General features: G+C 41.9%; 1 protein-coding gene across 5 annotated transcripts in view; it reads left to right on the top strand.

The window, feature by feature from the left end:
- UNC13B (unc-13 homolog B) overlaps nucleotides 1-18,576 on the top strand; it is a 125,330-nt gene that overhangs the window by 68,100 nt on the left and 38,654 nt on the right. For 3 of the 5 annotated variants that reach the window (XM_008063141.2, XM_021715061.1, XM_021715058.1), the window contains exons 2-3: nucleotides 15,271-15,293; nucleotides 17,611-17,657. In XM_008063141.2, coding sequence (XP_008061332.1) covers nucleotides 15,271-15,293; nucleotides 17,611-17,657 — 70 coding nt within the window. The remainder of the gene's footprint in view (nucleotides 1-15,270; nucleotides 15,294-17,610; nucleotides 17,658-18,576) is intronic. The other 2 variants (XM_021715059.1, XM_021715060.1) reach the window with 1 other exon arrangement.

The following is an 18,576-nucleotide window of genomic DNA, read 5'->3' as shown; positions in this document are numbered from 1 at the left end:
CCAGCATAAGACACAGCATGATGGCAAGTTTCATAAGGTGATTGGGGAGGTCCATAGCTTGAATCAGACTAAATTACTCAAGTACAGATCTTAAGCTAATCCTGTGGAAACTGGAGTGAAAATGGGTTCTAAAGCAACAGGAAGTAAGTTCCTGTCCTTAGGGAGCCTCCAATCTATGTGTGGGGGGGGGGTAAATGGAAAGAGGGAGAAACATATGGGCAGAAGTAGTTTGCAGTTGCAAGGCTTTTAGAATATTAGGTGTAAAGGAGAGGTGGGAGTGGAATGCAGGAGTAGGGGATGAGACATATTTGCTCACAGGCACTAGAAGGACTGAGAAAGAATCTGGTGTTGCATTTTAAAATTACCTTCCATGGGTTTCTCGCTGAGGTAAGGTTGTCATTTCCCCAGCAGCTCCACCTCAGTAGGTCACTGTGCAAATTTCCCCTAACCTGTCTCTTCCTACTCCTGGGCTTACCAACATAGAGCCTTACATCTGACTTGGAGTATTTGGAAGCTGCTTATAGTGCTGACTCTGCCCTAGAACCACTCTGCCCTTCACAGGTCATATTCCCTTTCTTTTATCTCCAGCTAAAAGCTACTCACCTGAGAGTTGGAGAATGGCATGGCTTTTGACTAAAAGGAATGAGGGAACTTTTTTCTAGGCGGTATGGAGATATGTAGCTTTAAAATTACTTCTCCCAATCAAAATTAAATTTATCCAAAGAGCATATGCTGTATTCATCCAGTTTTAAATTTAAATGGGGTTGTCCTCTTATGCATATAACCTGATTAATCTTCCTGAGGCAACATTTAAATTATGAAGCATATTGTGTTGGCAAAGGTGTGAGGGAATAGGCACTCATACATTGCTGATAGAATGGGAGTATAAACTGGCATTAACTCTAAGGAAGGTGATTGTCAAAATTTATCAAAATCACAAATATATATACCCTTCAAGCCCTCAAAACCACTTCCAGGAATGTATCCTGCAGATATATTTTTACATGTGGAAGTGACATATGGATAAATCTATTTTTGAAGCATTGTTTTTAACAGCAAAGATTGAAAATAGCCTCTGTTCGTTAAACACTGGTTAAATAAATTATTGGCATGTTCAAACAATGGAATATAGTACCAGGTAGCTATAAAAAGAATGAGGTAGCTTTTTACTAAAATGGAAAATTATCTAAGATATATTGATACATGAAAAAAACAAAGTGCAAAACAATATGTATAAGACATTTTCATTTGTATAAAAAGGGGAGGTAAAAAATATACACACCCACAGTGTCTGCTTGTATATGTATAGAACATTTAATGAAAGATACATAAGGAAGGGATACTTGGTTGCCCATGGGGAAAGGTATTAGGTGAAAAACTAGTGGGATGGGAAGGAGATTTTTTGCTGTGTTCCCTCTTTTACTTTTTAGAATTTCAACCATTTGAATGTAATTTCAAGTGATAAAATTAAATTTGAAAAATGAAAATTATGTTATTCTCCTTTCGAATATTCCCTAGAGCTGCTTCTTACAGCTTATTAAAAAGAGTTTAAATTCCTTCACTTGGCATTCATGGTCACTACAATTAGTCTTTGTATTTCCAGGCTTATCTCCCATTGTCCAGTTACTGTAAGTCTTTCAAAAGGAAACTTTGCTGTCATACAGATTTGCTTTGCACCTTCTGTTCTCAGCATATTCGCATGTATGTGCTTCCTTCTGATGTGTTCACCATTTCAGCCTAGCAACTTATTCATTCTTCAACATGCAACCAAAACATCACCTCTTCCAGGAAGCATTCTGAGGCAGTAATTCCTTAGCTGTAGGGGATTTCTCTCTTCTCTTACCTTTGCAGCCTATTTCTTCTTTCCAGGCATTGAGAAATTATTTCATTATAGCAACATTAGAAACAACAAATCTCAAAGCAGTACTTCCTTACAAATTCTTCAAACCTTGGTAGGAACTGATGTTAGTATAAACACCAAGAATGAGGATGCTTGTTCCGGAATCTTCAGCTTGCAAACTTCCCCTTCTGGGCTAACATCCTGTCTGGCAATGCAGGACCTTGTCCTATGGGAAGCAGGTGGTGGTAGCAACAGTGATGATGAGTAGAAGGAGGTTTTCTGAAGCATCAGTAAGAAAGCAAGCCACAGTTCCTGGTCCTAGCCAAGAATCAGTCTGGTCTGAAGACTGCAGACAGAGTCATGGAGCGGGTGCCAGGAGTTGACAGAGCCCCTTCAGTGCTACGCCCAGGCCTGACTTCAGAACCATTGCATAGAGCAGGGCAACACACTCCTTTTATAGACATCACTAGAGTAGTCCCCCAACCCAGTAAGCTTATTCAGTATCACAGAGACTGCCAGCACAATGAAGCATGTAAAAAATCTGATTTCTTTACTCTTCTGTTTGGGAACTCTCAGGGCCTATGCTTACTCGTTGTAGCTTACCATTAATTTGAGTTCTTATTTTTCATCTTTCTTTTCTTGGTATATGCAAGGCATTGTTTTAAGTACTCTCAAGTGCATTGTATAAAATTCAGTTGTTTCATTCTTTTAGCTTTTTTAATTTTATTTTTTATTTTTTTGAGTTGGAGTCTCACTCTGTCACCCAGACTGGAGTGCAGTGGTCACTCCTGGCCACCGCAGCCTTGACCTGCTGGGCTCCGGCGATCCTTCCACCTCAGCCTTCCAAGTAGCTGGAACTACAGGCGCGCGCTACCACACCCGGCTAATTTTTTTATTTATTGTAGAGATGAGGTCTCGCCAAGTTGCCCAGGCGGGTCTCGAACCTGCAGGCCCAGGCAATCCACTCACCTCAGCCTCCCAAGGCGCGGGATTACAGGCTGAACCACCGAGCCCGGCTTGGTTGTTTCATTCTTATCACTTCACCAGAATAGCTTTGGTCAAGGCCTTAGATGATTATTATACTGTCAAACTAATGGCTCATTTTAATCCTCTTCTTAATCAGTCACAGCAATTTGACACAATTGATAATCACTTCCTTCTTTTTCTCATAATAACATTATTGAGTTATAATCCACATATGATAAAATTTGCCCTTAAATTCTCTTTAAAAGTATGTAGTCAGCTGAGTGCAGTAGCTCATGCCTGTAATCCTAGCACTTTGGGAGGCCAAGGCAGGAAGATTGCTTGAGCCTAGGAGTTCGAGACCAGCCTGGGCAACATAGTGAGGCCTCATCTTTACCCCCCCCCCCAAAAAAAAACAACATGTATATGGGCATGGTGACACATGCCTGTAGTCCCAGCTACTTGGGATGCTAAAGCAGAGGGATCGCCTGAGCCCAGGAGGTTGAGGCTGCAGTGAGTTGCAATTGTGCCATTGCATTTTAGCCTGGGTGACAGAGTAAAACCTTAGCTTAAAAAAAAAGACACTATCAAGTGGTTTTTAGTATACTCACAGAGTTATGCAGCTATCACCATTATCTAATTTCTAAACATTTCCCTCACCCCATAAGAAACATTTCCCTCACCCCTTTCGCCCCTAGCCTCTGGCAACCACTAATTTACTTTCAGTTTCTATAAATTTGTCTATTCTGGACATTTCATATAAGTGGATTTATGCAACATGTGTCCTTTTGTGTCTGATATAATGTTTTTAAGGTTCACTGATGTTGTAGCACCTATCAGTACTTTTGTGACTGAACAGTATTTATTGGGTGAACATTTTGTTTATCTCATCAGTTGATGGACATTTGGGAAATTGTTACCACTTTTTGGCTATTTTGAATAATGCTGCTATGAGAACTTGTAACAAGTCTTTGTGTGGACATATGTTTCAATTCTCTTGGGTATTTACCTAGAAGTGGAATTGCTGGGTTTTGTGGTAACTCTATGTTTAACATTTTGAGGAACTACCAGACTATCTTCCAAAGTCCTCCTCATACTATTTTACATTCTAACCAGTAATATATGAGAGTTTTAATTTCTCCATATCCTTGGCAACAGTTATTTCTACCTGTTTTTTAAAAAAAATGTATTTTGTTTTATTTTAGATACAAGGGGTACATGTGCAGGGTTGTTACTTAGGTATATTGCTTGATGATAAAGTTTGGGCTTCTATTGAGCCCACACCCTCCAGGTAGTAAGCATGGGACCCAATAAGTGGTTCTACAACCATTATCCCCCCTTCCTCTCTGCCCCGTTCAGTAGTCCCGGTGTCTGCTGTTCCCATCTTTTTGTTTTGTTTTGCTTTGTTTTAAGTTGGAATCTTACTCTGTTGCCCAGGCTGGAGTGCAATGGCACACTCATAGCTACCGCAGCCTCTACCTGCTGGGCTCAAGTAATTCTTCTACTCCAGCCTTCCAAGCAGCTGGAACTACAGGTGTGTGCCGCCACGCCCAGCTTATTTTTTAATGTATTGTAGAGATGAAGTCTCACTAGTTGCCCAGGCTGATCTCGAACCCCTGGGCTCAGGCAATCCTCTTGCCTCCACCTCCCAAAGTGCTGGAATTACAGGTGTGAGCCACAGTGCCCAGCCTGTTCCCATCTTTAATATCCATGTGTGCTCAGTATTTAGCTCCCACTTATGAGTGAGAATATGCTATATTTAGTGTTCTGTTTCTGTGATAATTTGCTTAGAATGATGGCCATCAGCTGAGTTCAAGTTGCTGCAAAGGACATGATTTTGTTCTCTTTTATAACTACGTAGTATTCCATGGTGTACATGTAACCACATTTTCTTCAGTCCACCGTTCATGGGCACTTGGATTGGTTCCATGTTTTTGCTCTTTTGAATAGTGCTAAAATAAATATGCAAGTGCAAGTAAATGTCTTTTTGTAAAACGATTTATATACCTGTGGAGTATATACCCAGTAGTTGGATTGCTGGGTCAAGTAGTAAGTCTATTTTTAGTTCCTTGAGAAATCTTCAAACAGCTTTCCACAGGGATTGAGCTAGGTTACATTCCCAAAAACAATGTATGAGCATTTACTTTTCTCTACAGCTTCTCTAACATCTGTTGCTTTTTACCTTTTAATAGCCATTTTGACTAGTATGAGATGATATCTCTTTGTGGTTTTGATTTGTATTTCTCTGATGATTGGTGATTTTGTGTGTGTGTGTGTGTGTGTGTGTGTGTCAGAATCTCATTCTGTTGCCCAGGCTGGAGTGCAGTGACACAATCACAGCTACTGCAGCCTCGACCTGCTGGGCTCAGGCAATCCTTCCATCTCAGCCTCCTGAGTAACTGGGACTATAGACACATGCCACCATGCCCAGCTAATTTTTTAAATTGATTGTAGAGACAAGATCTTGCCATGTTGCCCAGTCTGGTCTCAAACTCCCGGGCTCAGGCAGTCCTCTTGCTTCAGCCTCCCAAAGTGCTGGGATTACAGGCATGAGTCACCATGCCTGGCAATTAGTGGCATTGAAATTTTTTTCTCGTGTTTATTGGCCACTTATATATCTTCCTTTGACATGTGTCTGTTCATGTTCTTTGCCAACTGTTTAATGGGGTTATTTGTTTTTTTTCCTATTGATTTGTTTGAGTTCTTTATACATTCTGGATATCAGGTCTTTGTCAGATGTATAATTTGCAAATATTTTCTCCCATTCTGTGGATTGCCTCTTTACTCTCTTGATGGTTTATTTTGCTGTTCAGAAGCTTTTTAACTATGTAAGGTTCTACTTGTCAATTTTAATTTTTACTGCCTTTGCTTTTGAGGACTTGATCATGAATTTATTGCCTAGGCCAATGTCTAGAAAAAAGTTTCATAGATTTTCTTCTAAGATATTTTATAGTTTGGGGTCTTACACTTAGCTCTTTAATTCATTTTGAGTTACTTTTTGCATATGGTGATAGGTAAGCCAACTTCATTCTTCTGAATGTTGTTAGCCAGTTTTCCCAGCACCATTCGTTAAATAAGGTGTCCTTTCCCCAATGTTTGTTTTTGTCAGCTTTATCAAATATGAATTGGTTATAGGGTCATGGTTTTATTTCTGGGTTCTCTATTCTGTTTGTTTGTGTGTCTATTTTTAACCAGTACCATTCTGTCTTGGTGACTGTAGTTTTACAGTAAATTAAAGCCTGGCAGTATGATGCCTCCAGCTTTGTTCTTTTTGCTTAGGATTGCTTTGGCTATTCAGGCTCTTTTTGCTTCCACATGAATTTAAATATTGTCTTTTTTAGGTCTGGCTAGTTTTTTAGTTTTTTTGTGGAGATAAGGTATAGGCTGATCTCAAACACCTGGGCTCAAGCAATCCTCCCACCCCAGCCTCCCAAAGTGCTGGGATTATAGGTGTGAGCCATTGTTCCTGGCCTCTTTTGTCTATTTAAAAATTGAGTTGTTTGTCTTTTTGTTTGGTTTTTAATTTTTATTTTGAGTCAGAATCTCACTCTGTCCTCCAGGCTGGAGTGCAGTGGCACACTCAATGACTATTGTAGCCTCGACCTGCTGGGCTCTACCTTCCAAGTAACTGGAACTACAGGCATGCACCACCACACTAGCCTAATTTTTTTAGATTAATTTATTTTAGAGATGAGGTCTCACCAAGTTGCCCAGGCTGGTCTCGAACCCCTGGGCTCAGGCAGTCCTCCCACATCAGCCTCCAAAGTGCTGGGATTACAGGTGTGAGCCACCATGCCCAGCCATCTTTTTATTTTTGAATTGTAAGAGTTCTTTATATATTCTGGATTTAAGTCCCTTATCAGATATGTTATTTGTAAATATTCTCTCCCATTCTGTGGGTTATGTTTCTACTTTCTTTACTATGTCTTTTGAAGCATAAACTTTTTTTTTTTGAGTTGGAGTCTCACTCTGTCACCCAGACTGGAGTGCAGTGGCCGCTCCCAGCCACCGCAGCCTCGACCTGCTGGGCTCCGGCGATCCTTCCGCCTCAGCCTTCCAAGTAGCTGGAACTACAGGCACGTGCTACCACAGCCGGATTATTCATTATTCTGGAATGAAGCCCTGATTTATTGTAGAGTTGAGGTCTCGCCAAGTTGCCCAGGTGGGTCTCAAACCCGCAGGCTCAGGCAATCCACTCACCTCAGCCTCCCAAAGGTGCGGGATTACAGGCTGAGCCACCAAGCCCGGCGAAGCATAAACTTGTAAAAACTGTTTTATTTTTTTAAAAATTTTATTGTGGTAAGATGTATATAACATAAAATTGATTATTTTAACCATTTAAAAATGTATCGTTCTGTAATATTAAATACACTCATATTGTTGTGCAACTGTCACCATCATCCATCTCCAGAACACTTTTCATCTTACAATGCTGAAACTCTGTACCTCTTACAATAACCCTTCATTCCCACTTCATCCCAGTGTCTGGTAACCACCATTCTACTTTGTTTTTATGAATTTGATTGTTCTAAGTACCTCATGCAAGTGAATGAAACAATATTTGTCCTTTTGTGTCTGGTTTATTCCACTTAGCATAATGCCCTCAAGGTTAATCTATATTATAGCATGTGTCAGAATTTCCCCCCTGCTTAATGCAGAATCGTTGTACATACGTATCACACTTTTTAAAAAAAAATTTAAATGAGATGAGGTCTTCGCCAAGTTGCCCAGGCTATTCTCAAACCCATGGGCTCAGGCAATCCCCTCACCTTGGCCTCTCAAAGTGCTGGGATTGTAAGCTTAAGCCACCACGCCCAGCCAACTGCTCACATTTTATTTATCCTTTCATTCATTGATGGAACTTGGGTTGCCTTTATCTTTTGGCTATTATAAATAATGCTACTATGAACATGGGTATGTAAATATCTATTTGAGCCTCTATTTTCATCTCTTTTGGGTATATACCCAGAAGTGGAGTGGCTAGATCATATGATAATCTGATTTTTTGAGTAATTGCCATGCAGTTTTCTACAATGGCTATACCATTTCCTGTTCCCACCAACAGTGCACAAGAGTTCCAGCCTGTCCATATTTTCTTTAACACTTGTTATTTTCTGTTTTGTTTTTTAAAAAAAGTAATAGCCATTGTAATGGGTAGGAAGTGTAGAGCACAAAAGTTTTCAATTTTGATGAAGTTTAATTTATCCATTTTTTTCTTGTGTTGATTGTGCTTTTGGTTTCATAGCTAAGAAACCATTGTCTAATTCAAGGTTACAAAGATTTAGTCCTCTTTTTTTCCTAAAAATTCTATAATTTTGACTTTTATATTTAGGATGATGATCTATTTTGTTAATTTTTATATGTAGTATGAGGTAGGGGTCCAGCCTCATCTTGTGCATATGAATATCTAGCTGTCCAAGCATGATTTATTAAAATGACTATTCTTTTCCCATTGAATCTTTTTAGCACCCTTGTCAAAACTCATGTGACCATAAATATAAGGGTTTATTTCTGAACTCTCAATTCTGTTCCACTCTCTGTCCTTATGCTCATTTCCTTTTCTTTTGAAACACTTTTTTTTTCTGAGTTGGAGTCTCACTCTGTCACCCAGACTGGAGTGCAGTGGCCGCTCCCAACCACTGTAGCCTCGACTTGCTGGGCTCCAGCAATCCTTCCACCTCAGCCTTCCAAGTAGCTGGAACTACAGGCACGCGCTACCACGCCCAGCTAATTTTTGATTTATTGTAGAGATGAGGTCTCGCCAAGTTGCCCAGGTGGGTCTCGAACCCTCGGGCTCAGGCAGTCTACTCACCTCAGCCTCCCAAAGCGCTGGGATTACAGGCTTAGCCACTGAGCCTGGCTTGAAACACTTTTTTACTTGGCTTCCAGAACACCTCTCTGTCTTGGGTTTCCCCTTTCCCTCAACATTATTGGCTATTCCTTCTGAGTAATCCTTGTGTCTCACCTCTCCAACCTTGTAGCATACCAGGATTCAATCTTGAATTCTTCTTTTTATTTATAAATCACTTCCTAGATAATAATCTTTCCCCCTCTCCCCTTCCTTCTTTCCTTCTGTTAGGGTCTCCCCCTCTCACCCAGGCTGGAGTGCAGTGGCACGATCATGGATCCTTCTGCCTCAGCCTCCTGATTAGCTGGGACTACAGGCTTGTGCCACCACACCTAGCTAATCTTTTATTTTTTTGTAGACAAGGTCTTGCTATGTTGCCCATTCTGGTCTTGAACTTCTAGGCTGGAGCGATCCTCTCACCTTGGCCTTCCAAAGTGCTGGGATTACAGGCATGAGCCACCGTGCCTGGCCTAGGTGATAATCTTTCAATCTCATGAGTTTCATAAGCATTCCCAGATTTATATCTTCAGCCCAGACATTTTCCATGAACATCAGACTCCACATCCACTTAACATTCCCATATGGATATATAGGCATTTCAGATTTGACATATCCAGAACCAAATTCCTGATCCTTCTTCAAGCCCCTGTCAAGTCTGCTTTTCCTATCTATAGTCTTTCTTACCTGTCGATGGCTTCTCATACTTGCTGTTACTCAGGCCCAAATCTAAAGAGTCATTCTTGGCTTCTCCTTTGATCTCACAGCCTGTGTCTAATCCATTAGTGAATTCTGCCCCTTCCACCTTTAAAAAATACTCTGATTCTTACCACTATCTCTACCTCCACCAGTGTTATCCTTTCTAAGCCACCATTTTATCTCATCTAGATTATTGCAGTGATCTAACTGGTCTCCCTAGAACCTTTCCCTCTATAGTGTGTTCTCCCCACAGCAATCGGGTTAATCCTTATAAAATGTAAGCCAAATTATATTGCTTCTCTGCTCAGTGATTTTCTGTGTCATTCAGAATGAAAACCAAAGTTCTTATAAAGGCCTGTAGAGCCCTGTTTGAACTGCTACTTTATTGCAAACTTGCTGTTTCTCCACACCGATTATGCCCTCACCTAACATTTTGCATTGCTGAATATTCAGCCTAAAATATTTTTCTCCTGAAACTCTGAATGGATTCTTTACTCATTTCCTTCAGGTCTCTGCTTAGATGTCACCTTCTCAGTGAGGTCTCCCTGACAACCTTTTATAAATTTTTAATAACAGCTCTTAATTCTATCATCAAGGGGCATTATCTTCTACTCTTACCTGAATTTTCAACAGAGCCTCTATCACATATGACAGTATATGTTTATTCATTTTGGATAGCAGAACCTAAAATCAGATCGCGAATTTTGGCTTTGCCACGTGCTATATTTATTTATTTATTTATTTTTTTTTTTTTAAAGATGTGGGATACAATTCAGGGTTAGGTATACAAACAAATTTCTTAACTTCTCTAATCTTCAGTTAAATCAAGTGGTGGTAATAATAGTATTTACTCACTGGAGTTGTGAGAAATAAATGAGCTTACTCAAATAAAATGCCAGATATAAAATAAGTGTTCAGTTAGTATAAGCTACTGTTATAATCATCATCATTATGGGTTGTCTGTTTCTCCTAATAGAATAAAAGCTTCTCAGGATCAGGGAGTTTGTTTTATTCACTGCTGCATCATCAGCACTAAGAACAGTGCCCAGCAGTAGGTTCTTAATGAGTGTTGAAGAAATGAATTATTGCAATAACCTCGGGAAGTAGCTGTTCTTACCCACTTTTTACAGGTAAGGCTCAAATAAGTTGAGCACCTCAAGTCTTTTGACTCCTACCAATGGAGTTACGATTTTTTTTATTGGGCATACCAGGAGAGTGGCAGTGAGAAGTTACGTTACTTTCTCATAAAATGAACTTTCTCTTTTTTTTTTTTTTTGAGTTGGAGTCTCACTCTGTCACCCAGACTGGAGTGCAGTGGCTGCTCCCGGCCACCGCAGCTTCGACCTGCTGGGCTCCGGCGATCCTTCCACCTCAGGCTTCCAAGTAGCTGGAACTACAGGCGCGCGCTGCCATGTCCGGCTAATTTTTTATTTTATTGTAGAGATGAGGTCTCACCAAGTTGCCCAGGTGGGTCTTGAACCCACAGGCTCAGGCAATCCACTCACCTCAGCCTCCCAAAGTGCGGGATTACAGCCGAGCCACCGAGCCCGGCTAAGTTTGATTCTTAGTAACAAAAGTTTTTGGTTTTTTTAGTTTTTTGGTTTTTTTTTAGAGAGAGAGAGGCTTTTGCTCTGTTGCCCAGGCTGGAGTGCAGTAGTGTAATCATAGCTCCTTGCAGCCTCCGACTCAAGCAATCTTCCTCCCTCAGCCTTCCAACCAGCTTGGGACTACCGGCACGAGCCATAGCACCCAGTTAAAAGATTTTTAAAACGGTCCAATGAGTGGGACAAATTGAATAGCTAATATAGCAGTTTCTTGGGATCTAGAAAATGGTATAGGCAACTGGCTAAGAGACACATCTTTTCAGGTACCAGGCAAGAGATACTTTCTGAGAAAGGCTATTGTTTTCTAAGTCCTGAAAGTTTTAGGTTCCTTTTATTACATATGAATGCCAGGAGATATGCTAAGCCCTCAAATTATGAAGGTAAAATAATATATAATCTTTTCTCACAAGAAGTTCACAGAATCCACAAGACGTTCTCAAGAAGTAGTATAAAGGATGATGTTTATACAGACAACTACAATATACTACAAAACATTGTATTGACAACATGCTATCATAGAAGTGTATGGGAGGGACCCAAAAAAAACCCAGAATTATTTTTTGGAGGAGGGGCCCCTAGTAGTACAGGCTTCCCCCTCTAGGTAAGTGTTCTAGGAACCCATCAACATCAGTGTACCAACTAGTGTTGTTGTGAGAGACTGCGTTCAGCTTCAGTGAGGTTTTTTTTTTTTGAGATTCTTTCAGTGCATTTGCCCACTTCATGATGGGTGATGTCTGAGCGCACCTACCCCCACTGTGCTGAGTACTCAACAGTTTTGACCAAAAACAGCATGACCCCTATACCCTACCCTCCCGATCTTGCCCCAAACAACATTTTTTGTTTGTTTCCTGGATGAAAAAAGTCCTCAAAGGGAAATGTTTTGTTGATGTGGAAGAGGTGAAACAAAAAACGGCAGAAGCAGTAAAAGCCATCAAAACTGACAAGTTCAAAACTGTTTTGAGCGGTGCAAAAAGCATCTTGATAGATTACATCATACAGAGAATACTTTGAAGGTGACTGAAGCTTTTTTTTTTTGAGTTGGAGTCTCAATCTGTCGCCCAGACTGGAGTGCAGTGGCCGCTCCCAGCCACCGCAGCCTCGACCTGCCGGGCTCTGGCCATCCTTCCGCCTCAGCCTTCCGAGTAACCGAAATTACAGGCATGAGCTACCATGCCCGGCTGATTTTTTGATTTATTGTAGAGATGAGGTCTCGCTGCCCAGGCGGGTCTCGAACCCGCAGGCTCAGGCAATCCACTCACCTCAGCCTCCCAAAGGCGTGGGATTACAGGCTGAGCCACCGAGCCCGGCTTTTTTTTTTTTTTTTTTTTAATTTTATTTTTTAGTCAGAGTCTCATTCTATTGCCCAGGATGGAATACAATGGTACACTCATGGCTATCCCAGCCTTGACCTGCTGGACTCAGATGATCCTTCTACCTCAAGCCTTCCAAGTAGCTGGAACTACAGGCATGCGCTATCATGTGTGTCTAATTTTTAAACTTATTGTAGAAACAAGGTCTCACCAAGCTGCCCAGGCTGGTCTTGAACCTTGGGCATAGGCAATCACACCCAGTCTGAAGCTTAAACATGTAAGAATAGATACACAATTCTTTATAAATAAATTTTAGGGTTTTTTTTGATCCCCTTTATGCACATAAAATGGTGGGGACCATGGGCACATAGTAGAGAGGCATATAACTGCCTTTGAGAGGAAAACAGATAAAGAAATTTCACAGAGGCATTAATAATTTGAGCTAAGTCTTAAAGAATAAGTCTGAATCCACCCAGTAGATGCAAGATATATGGGAGGGAAGTGTGCAAAATCCAGAGATGTGGTGGACAATACTCAGTAATATTTAAATACAGGACACAGAAGAACAAGTGGGGAAAAAGTAAGCTAGAATGGTAGGAAAAGTACAAGTGTTGAAGCACCTTATGTGCTACAATAAGGAATGGGGAGCCATTGATGCAATTAAGCAAAGAAAAAAATGTGATCAGAATTCTGAAATAGAAAATGTGGAGTATGGATTATAGAGGAGCAAGTCTAGTGACAGAAAGTTCAGCTTGGGATCTCTTGTTAGAGTTCAGATAAGAGATGATAAGAGTAGCAGTTTGAAATGAAGAGGCAGGAATAGATGCCAGAGATATTTAGTAGGTAGGAGATACAGAGCTGAGTGAGTGAATAGGGACAGGATGAAGAGTAGATGATCCAGCGTCTGACTGGGGGGGTCTCAGGTCTTGAAGTTGGGGGAGAAGGAGTTTAGAAGTGGAAGATGTAAGTTTAATGTTTGGACATGTTGAATTTGAACTAAGCATGGGCTGTCTAGGTGATATGTAATAGGCAATTATTAGTGTGTTGGGGTAAAGCAGGTATCTGAAGGCTAGGTTTAACTACTTTGAGAAATGGAAGAGAAGCTCACTAGTGAAATGGGAGAGACTTGTCAGGTGACACTGAGGGTCCAGTTGAGGTTAAAAGTCTGCTCTGGTTCTCATCTGTACAGTGGTGGGATTTGTTGAGGTATGATGTGTTAAATACCAGTGAGAAAGACACACATAAGTGCATCAGGAGAGCCTTGTTAACTTGCTTAGGTGAGCATCAGGGAAGACTTCCCCAACCCATGCTTTAGAGGAGTTGGATTTTACGCTATGGAAAGATGTGAGGTTCTGTTTCAGGCTGATGGAGCAAAATGAGTAAATAAATATGTGAAGTTTTGAGTATGCGTCCTCTTTGGGAAATGAGGCAGTTCGATTCTAGAAAGTATGGGGTCAGGAAAGGGGGAGGGAGCGGAATTTGGGGACTGGAGTCAACTCATTGAGAGCCTTATCAATGGATTTACTGGATTTTATGTTTTAGGCATGGGGAAATTAGGGGGGAACAGAAGGACACAATCAAAATAACTTTGACATGGTACATAGAATGTATTGAAAATAGTGGAGGAGGAGAGAAACATCTCCAATTTGAGTCATAGGGTTAGTTAAAGTGTTCCTTGCCTAATTTTCTTATTCAAAAGGAACAGTATGTTCTGGGGGGAGGCAGGCTGTAATTGTAGAAGAGATATGTCTCCATTCAAGGAAGTGTCTTTCTCATCTTACCCACCTTCCTGGAGCTGCACTGTTTTGGAGAATTCCTAGTTCAGTCTTTTATCAGGTCATGTGACCCATTGTGTCATCAGAAATAGTTTGAAAAATTGGAAACTTATGAATCAGATTTTTGGATTCTCCCTTCGACTTGTGATGTGGTATCGGTGGGTCTTTAAAAGGAAGAGAAAGGAAGTATGGGGTGCTGATAGACCTAGGTGAGTGACCTTTCCTTAGAGAAGGAACCCTGTTGGACTATTCTTGTGTGACCTACAAGGCAATGTAGTCTCTGATGAATATGAAAGGAGTAATCTCTGGGCTTTATTCTTATCCTATTGTGGCTTGGTTGGGTCCTCCTGAAAGTGTCAGTTTCCTTTAGAGTGTAGTATTATTTGGGGTTTGAAAACAATCAGGTTTGGGATTGTAGTCTTTTTTTTTTTTTTTTTTTTTTTTTGAGTTGAGTCTCACTCTTGTCACCCAGGCTGGAGTGCAGTGGCACGCTCATGGCCACCACAGCCTCGGTCTACTGGGCTTAGGCAATCCTTTCATCTCAGCCTTCCATGTCACCGGAACTACAGATGCTGTAGTCATGATCTTATCATCCAGGTCACTGTGACTTCTATAAGGGCAGCAACCAGTTGATGCCCCTGGGCCAGTATCCATTCAGCATCCTGGTCCTGGCCTTAACTCCAGGTCCTGCCCTTACCTAACTTAATTTTGGGTGTGGGGAAACAGTCCAGGGCTTGCTGAGCAAATGGTTTCTTGGTCTAGCTTGCTTTGCAAAATTGAAAGGGCTTTGGGGTTTGAGGATTTATACCAAATCCAGAGTAAGCTCATGTGGCTTCTGAGGAAGGAACTCACTCTGTGCTTAGCCAGCTTAGATAACCTGATGGAGTGGTCCTTGGTAACAAAGCTGGTCTTGTGGCCTTGGCAGTCCTGACCCTGGATGCAGGCCCCTTTGGAAAGGGGAAAAGGACAGTTGGAATCCCCAGGTAGACTTTGTCCTTTGGTTTTAGGAGCTCCTGGGATATTCCAAACTGAAAAGCAGAGAATAGCAAATATAGGCAGTAAGGATTCAGGGAGCCAGTTGGCTGGGCTCTTTGAACTGCCCAGTTGTCCAGAGGACTTTTCCCTCTTCTCCATGTTCCTCAGAGTTTAGTTAACATTTTCTTTGGGTTCTCTGCCATAGGACGGAATATACTAACCTTTCTGCCCTTTTTTTCTGCTCTTTCTCTCCTTGCAGAAGGAAAGCGAGGAGCCCTTCAGGTTGTGCCTCCGGCCCTTTGGGTCCTTTTTGTTGTCTATTCCCCACCCCTTTCTCCTGAGCACTGTGTGTGCGTGATCTGCGCCTCTGAGCTTTGGCTCATGCATATAGTCTGCTTTTCTGGAAAGCAGTTTGTGTGCATGCTCCATGCTTTTGTGTGCTCCTGCACATCCCTGGAGCACAGTGTGAGAATGTGTGTGCGCCAGCATGGGTGCGCATTCAGTGTAGCATGTGTGTGCTTACACTTGTACTCAGTTTGACTCCCCCACACGTGGATTGCCCTCCTCTTCTACTCTGCTCAGTGTGTGTCCATTTTCTACCTGTTTCTGCGAACTCTGGCATATGCTATCAACCCTGGCTGAGCCCAGCACGCATGCATACTTTGTATTGAGAGCGGGAGTTGCTGCAGTATTTTGTGCCTCTTGCCTAAGGCCTTAAGTATGATGTACTTTGTGCTCCAGGCAGGCTTCCTGACCTCTCTGTGAGCACAAGCGTCTATAGATCTGTTTATGGGTCCTCCAAGCCATGTGAATGCATAGTATACTAATGCCCTGTGCCTGCAAGCACAACAGCTCTTGAAGACAGTGAGGGTTTGCTTTGCTTGTTATTTGGACCCAGTGAACACTAAATGCTCTCCAAATGAGAGTATTTGCTCATGTTCTGAAACCATAAGTACAGGATCCATGTTCACCTTGTGTTTCCTTCAGGCACAAATTGTGTCTGTGTATACCTCCTGCAGGGACTTTGTCTACACCTCCTCCCACTTCCTGGCCTTCTTTCAGTGTGCTGTGTGCATGCATGCTCTGTGCTGTGTGTGCAGGCTTCTCTAGATGTGTTGTCCCCTCTGAGCACAGGAAATGTGTGTGCTCTGAGCCTGGTTCCCAAAGAATTTTTGTGACTTTGTTTCCTTAAGCCCAGTGGTTTCTGGCACATATTTAACTCTGGGTAGGAAATAAGAATCTGCTCAGTACAGAAGCTGTTTCCAAAGGGAAGATAAGTTCTGGTTGATAGGATCTAGGGATTTAGGAATGGTCTTCCCTCATGCCTACCCCTTACCCCTAACCACAAGCAACCTTAGGTGACTTGCAGTTTTTCTGTTATTTCCCACCTGTTGTTTCTTCTACTGTTCCCTTTGTCTTTTACTCCAGCCACTTCTGGCTTCCTTTTGGACATGACCCTTCAGTTAACAGTATCATTCTACCTACAAAAAGGATAGGGGGCAGATGAGGTAGAATGGGGGCTGTGGACAGTTGGCAGAGAGGCTTGATTAAAACAGACAACCTGAAAAGGATCTTAAATGCAAAGTTCATCTGAGTCTACTGCTGAGCCAGGATAATTCTTGTACACTTTCCCATCACCTATTAGTCCTGTCCTGTCTTTCCCTGTTCTACTTTGTCTTACCTCATTCTATCCATAACTTCTCCAAAGTTCACTCCCTGATCCAAGCTAAGCAGCTTCCTTCTGCCTCCCTTCTGGAGCTCATTTGCTCCAGGATAGGAGGCAGGGAAGTTGTTGAGGATAGAGGAAAACATGGAGAGGCAGAAAGTCCCAGACCTGTTAGCGCTAGGTTTATGTGTCTGCAAAAAGCATGTGCCATTGGTTCTCTGGAGAGTTCTGGCAGCTTTGAGACTCTCTTTTCTGCATGCTGCTTGAAGGATTTGCGTTTGTTTGTTTGTTTCATTTTGGTAAAGAAACCTTTTAAAAAGTGGTTTTTTGAACTGTTACTTCCTTGAATTATTTGGTGCCTCGGTTTTCATTCTGGTGCTTAAAACCCTCTTTCCAGGCCCTATACAGTTCACTAGAGATAATCCAAATGTCTAATCTCCTCTGGATTCTCTTGTTATATAGAGCTTATTAAATATAGGGAGTAAACCCAGTGTCACTGTCAGTGAGTCAGGGATTCAAGGCACCCAAGATAAATGAAACCACAAATGAGATGGGAATTCAGAAAGATCAGGTCTGACTCTGGGAAAATAAGGGAGTTTAGAAATACACCTGGAAGAAGACCAGACTATATGGAAGAAGACCAGTGGCTCATATGGGGAAGATATGATTTCTTTCGTCCCAGTGGACCTTAGCCCTGAGCTTGACCTTATATCCTATTCACTGAAGAGACAAATACTGCTCATTACAGCAGCCTGCTTATTGCCCTGACTGATCAGGGCCTTGGCTAGACATCAGACTGGCTGTGTCACCACATGGTGAATATGACCTACACTGCTCTGGGCTTGCTGCTCTCCTGTTCACTGCCCAACCTACAGGCAGTCTTCCATCTTTCCTAGGATCTTAACTTTTTTTTTTTCCTATCTCTTTTAAAAGATTTCGCATGATGGTGACCTCTCTCTGCCTCAGTGGCTCCCGGAAGGGTAAGTGATTACCTGTAAGGTTTTTGTGGATTTTATCTAGCCTCTCTTGCTATTTTTTGCTTTTACCCTGGAAAACAGGGAGACAGCTTCATAAACTGGATCCTGGGGAAGGAAGAGATTCCATCATAAGTGGGGCAGAAGAGAAAACTCTGATTCCTCAGAGATAGAAGAGGGAACTTCGCAGAGTGGTTACCCTGGGGCAGGGGATTTGGGGCTCTCTCTTTCTTGCCTCTGTAATTTCTGATCCATGGTATCATAGTAGTGATATACTTTTTAGGTAGAATGAGGAAATTAGACAAATACCTTCATTTGGAAACATTTTCTTTCCATTCTATTGTTGATGGTGTGGCTAGTTAAATTACTCCCTGGGCCTCGGCTATTGTGAGTCACCTACTTATTCCATTACACTCTAGTCAAGACATAAGTAACATCCCTTCTGAGCTCTGTGTGTTCCGTCTGTGCTTCTTGTCTGGGAGTTTCAGACCCATGTGATTGCACCAGAGAGTCTTTTTAGACTGCTCAACTCCTGCCTGTAACTAACTGTTCTTAAAAGAGAAAAGAGTTTAAGTGCCTCCTAATGCCCCACTTCTCCTTCCCACAAACACTACCAATTAGTTCTCTGGACCTTGCTTCTCCCTTTGCCCTAAAAAAAGCTTCTGACATCAGAATTCACAGTAGCTGCCTCCTCTGATGGCCAGGGAAGAAGAAAGATCAGGTAGATTATCTACTAAATTTTTTTTTTTTTGAGTTGGAGTCTCACTCTCTCACCCAGACTGGAGCGCAGTGGCCGCTCCCAGCCACTGCAGCCTCGACTTGCTGGGCTCCAGCGATCCTTCCGCCTCAGCCTTCCAAGTAGCCAGAACTACAGGCATGCACTACCATGCCCAGCTAATTTTTTTGATTTATTGTAGAAATGAGG

Source organism: Carlito syrichta, unplaced genomic scaffold (assembly GCF_000164805.1).
Source record: "Carlito syrichta isolate Samal-C Ts95f unplaced genomic scaffold, Tarsius_syrichta-2.0.1 Scaffold306593, whole genome shotgun sequence".
Taxonomy (NCBI): Eukaryota; Metazoa; Chordata; class Mammalia; order Primates; family Tarsiidae; genus Carlito; species Carlito syrichta.
Note: the sequence above shows the minus strand (reverse complement) of the source record. Positions and strands in the feature narration are given on the sequence as shown.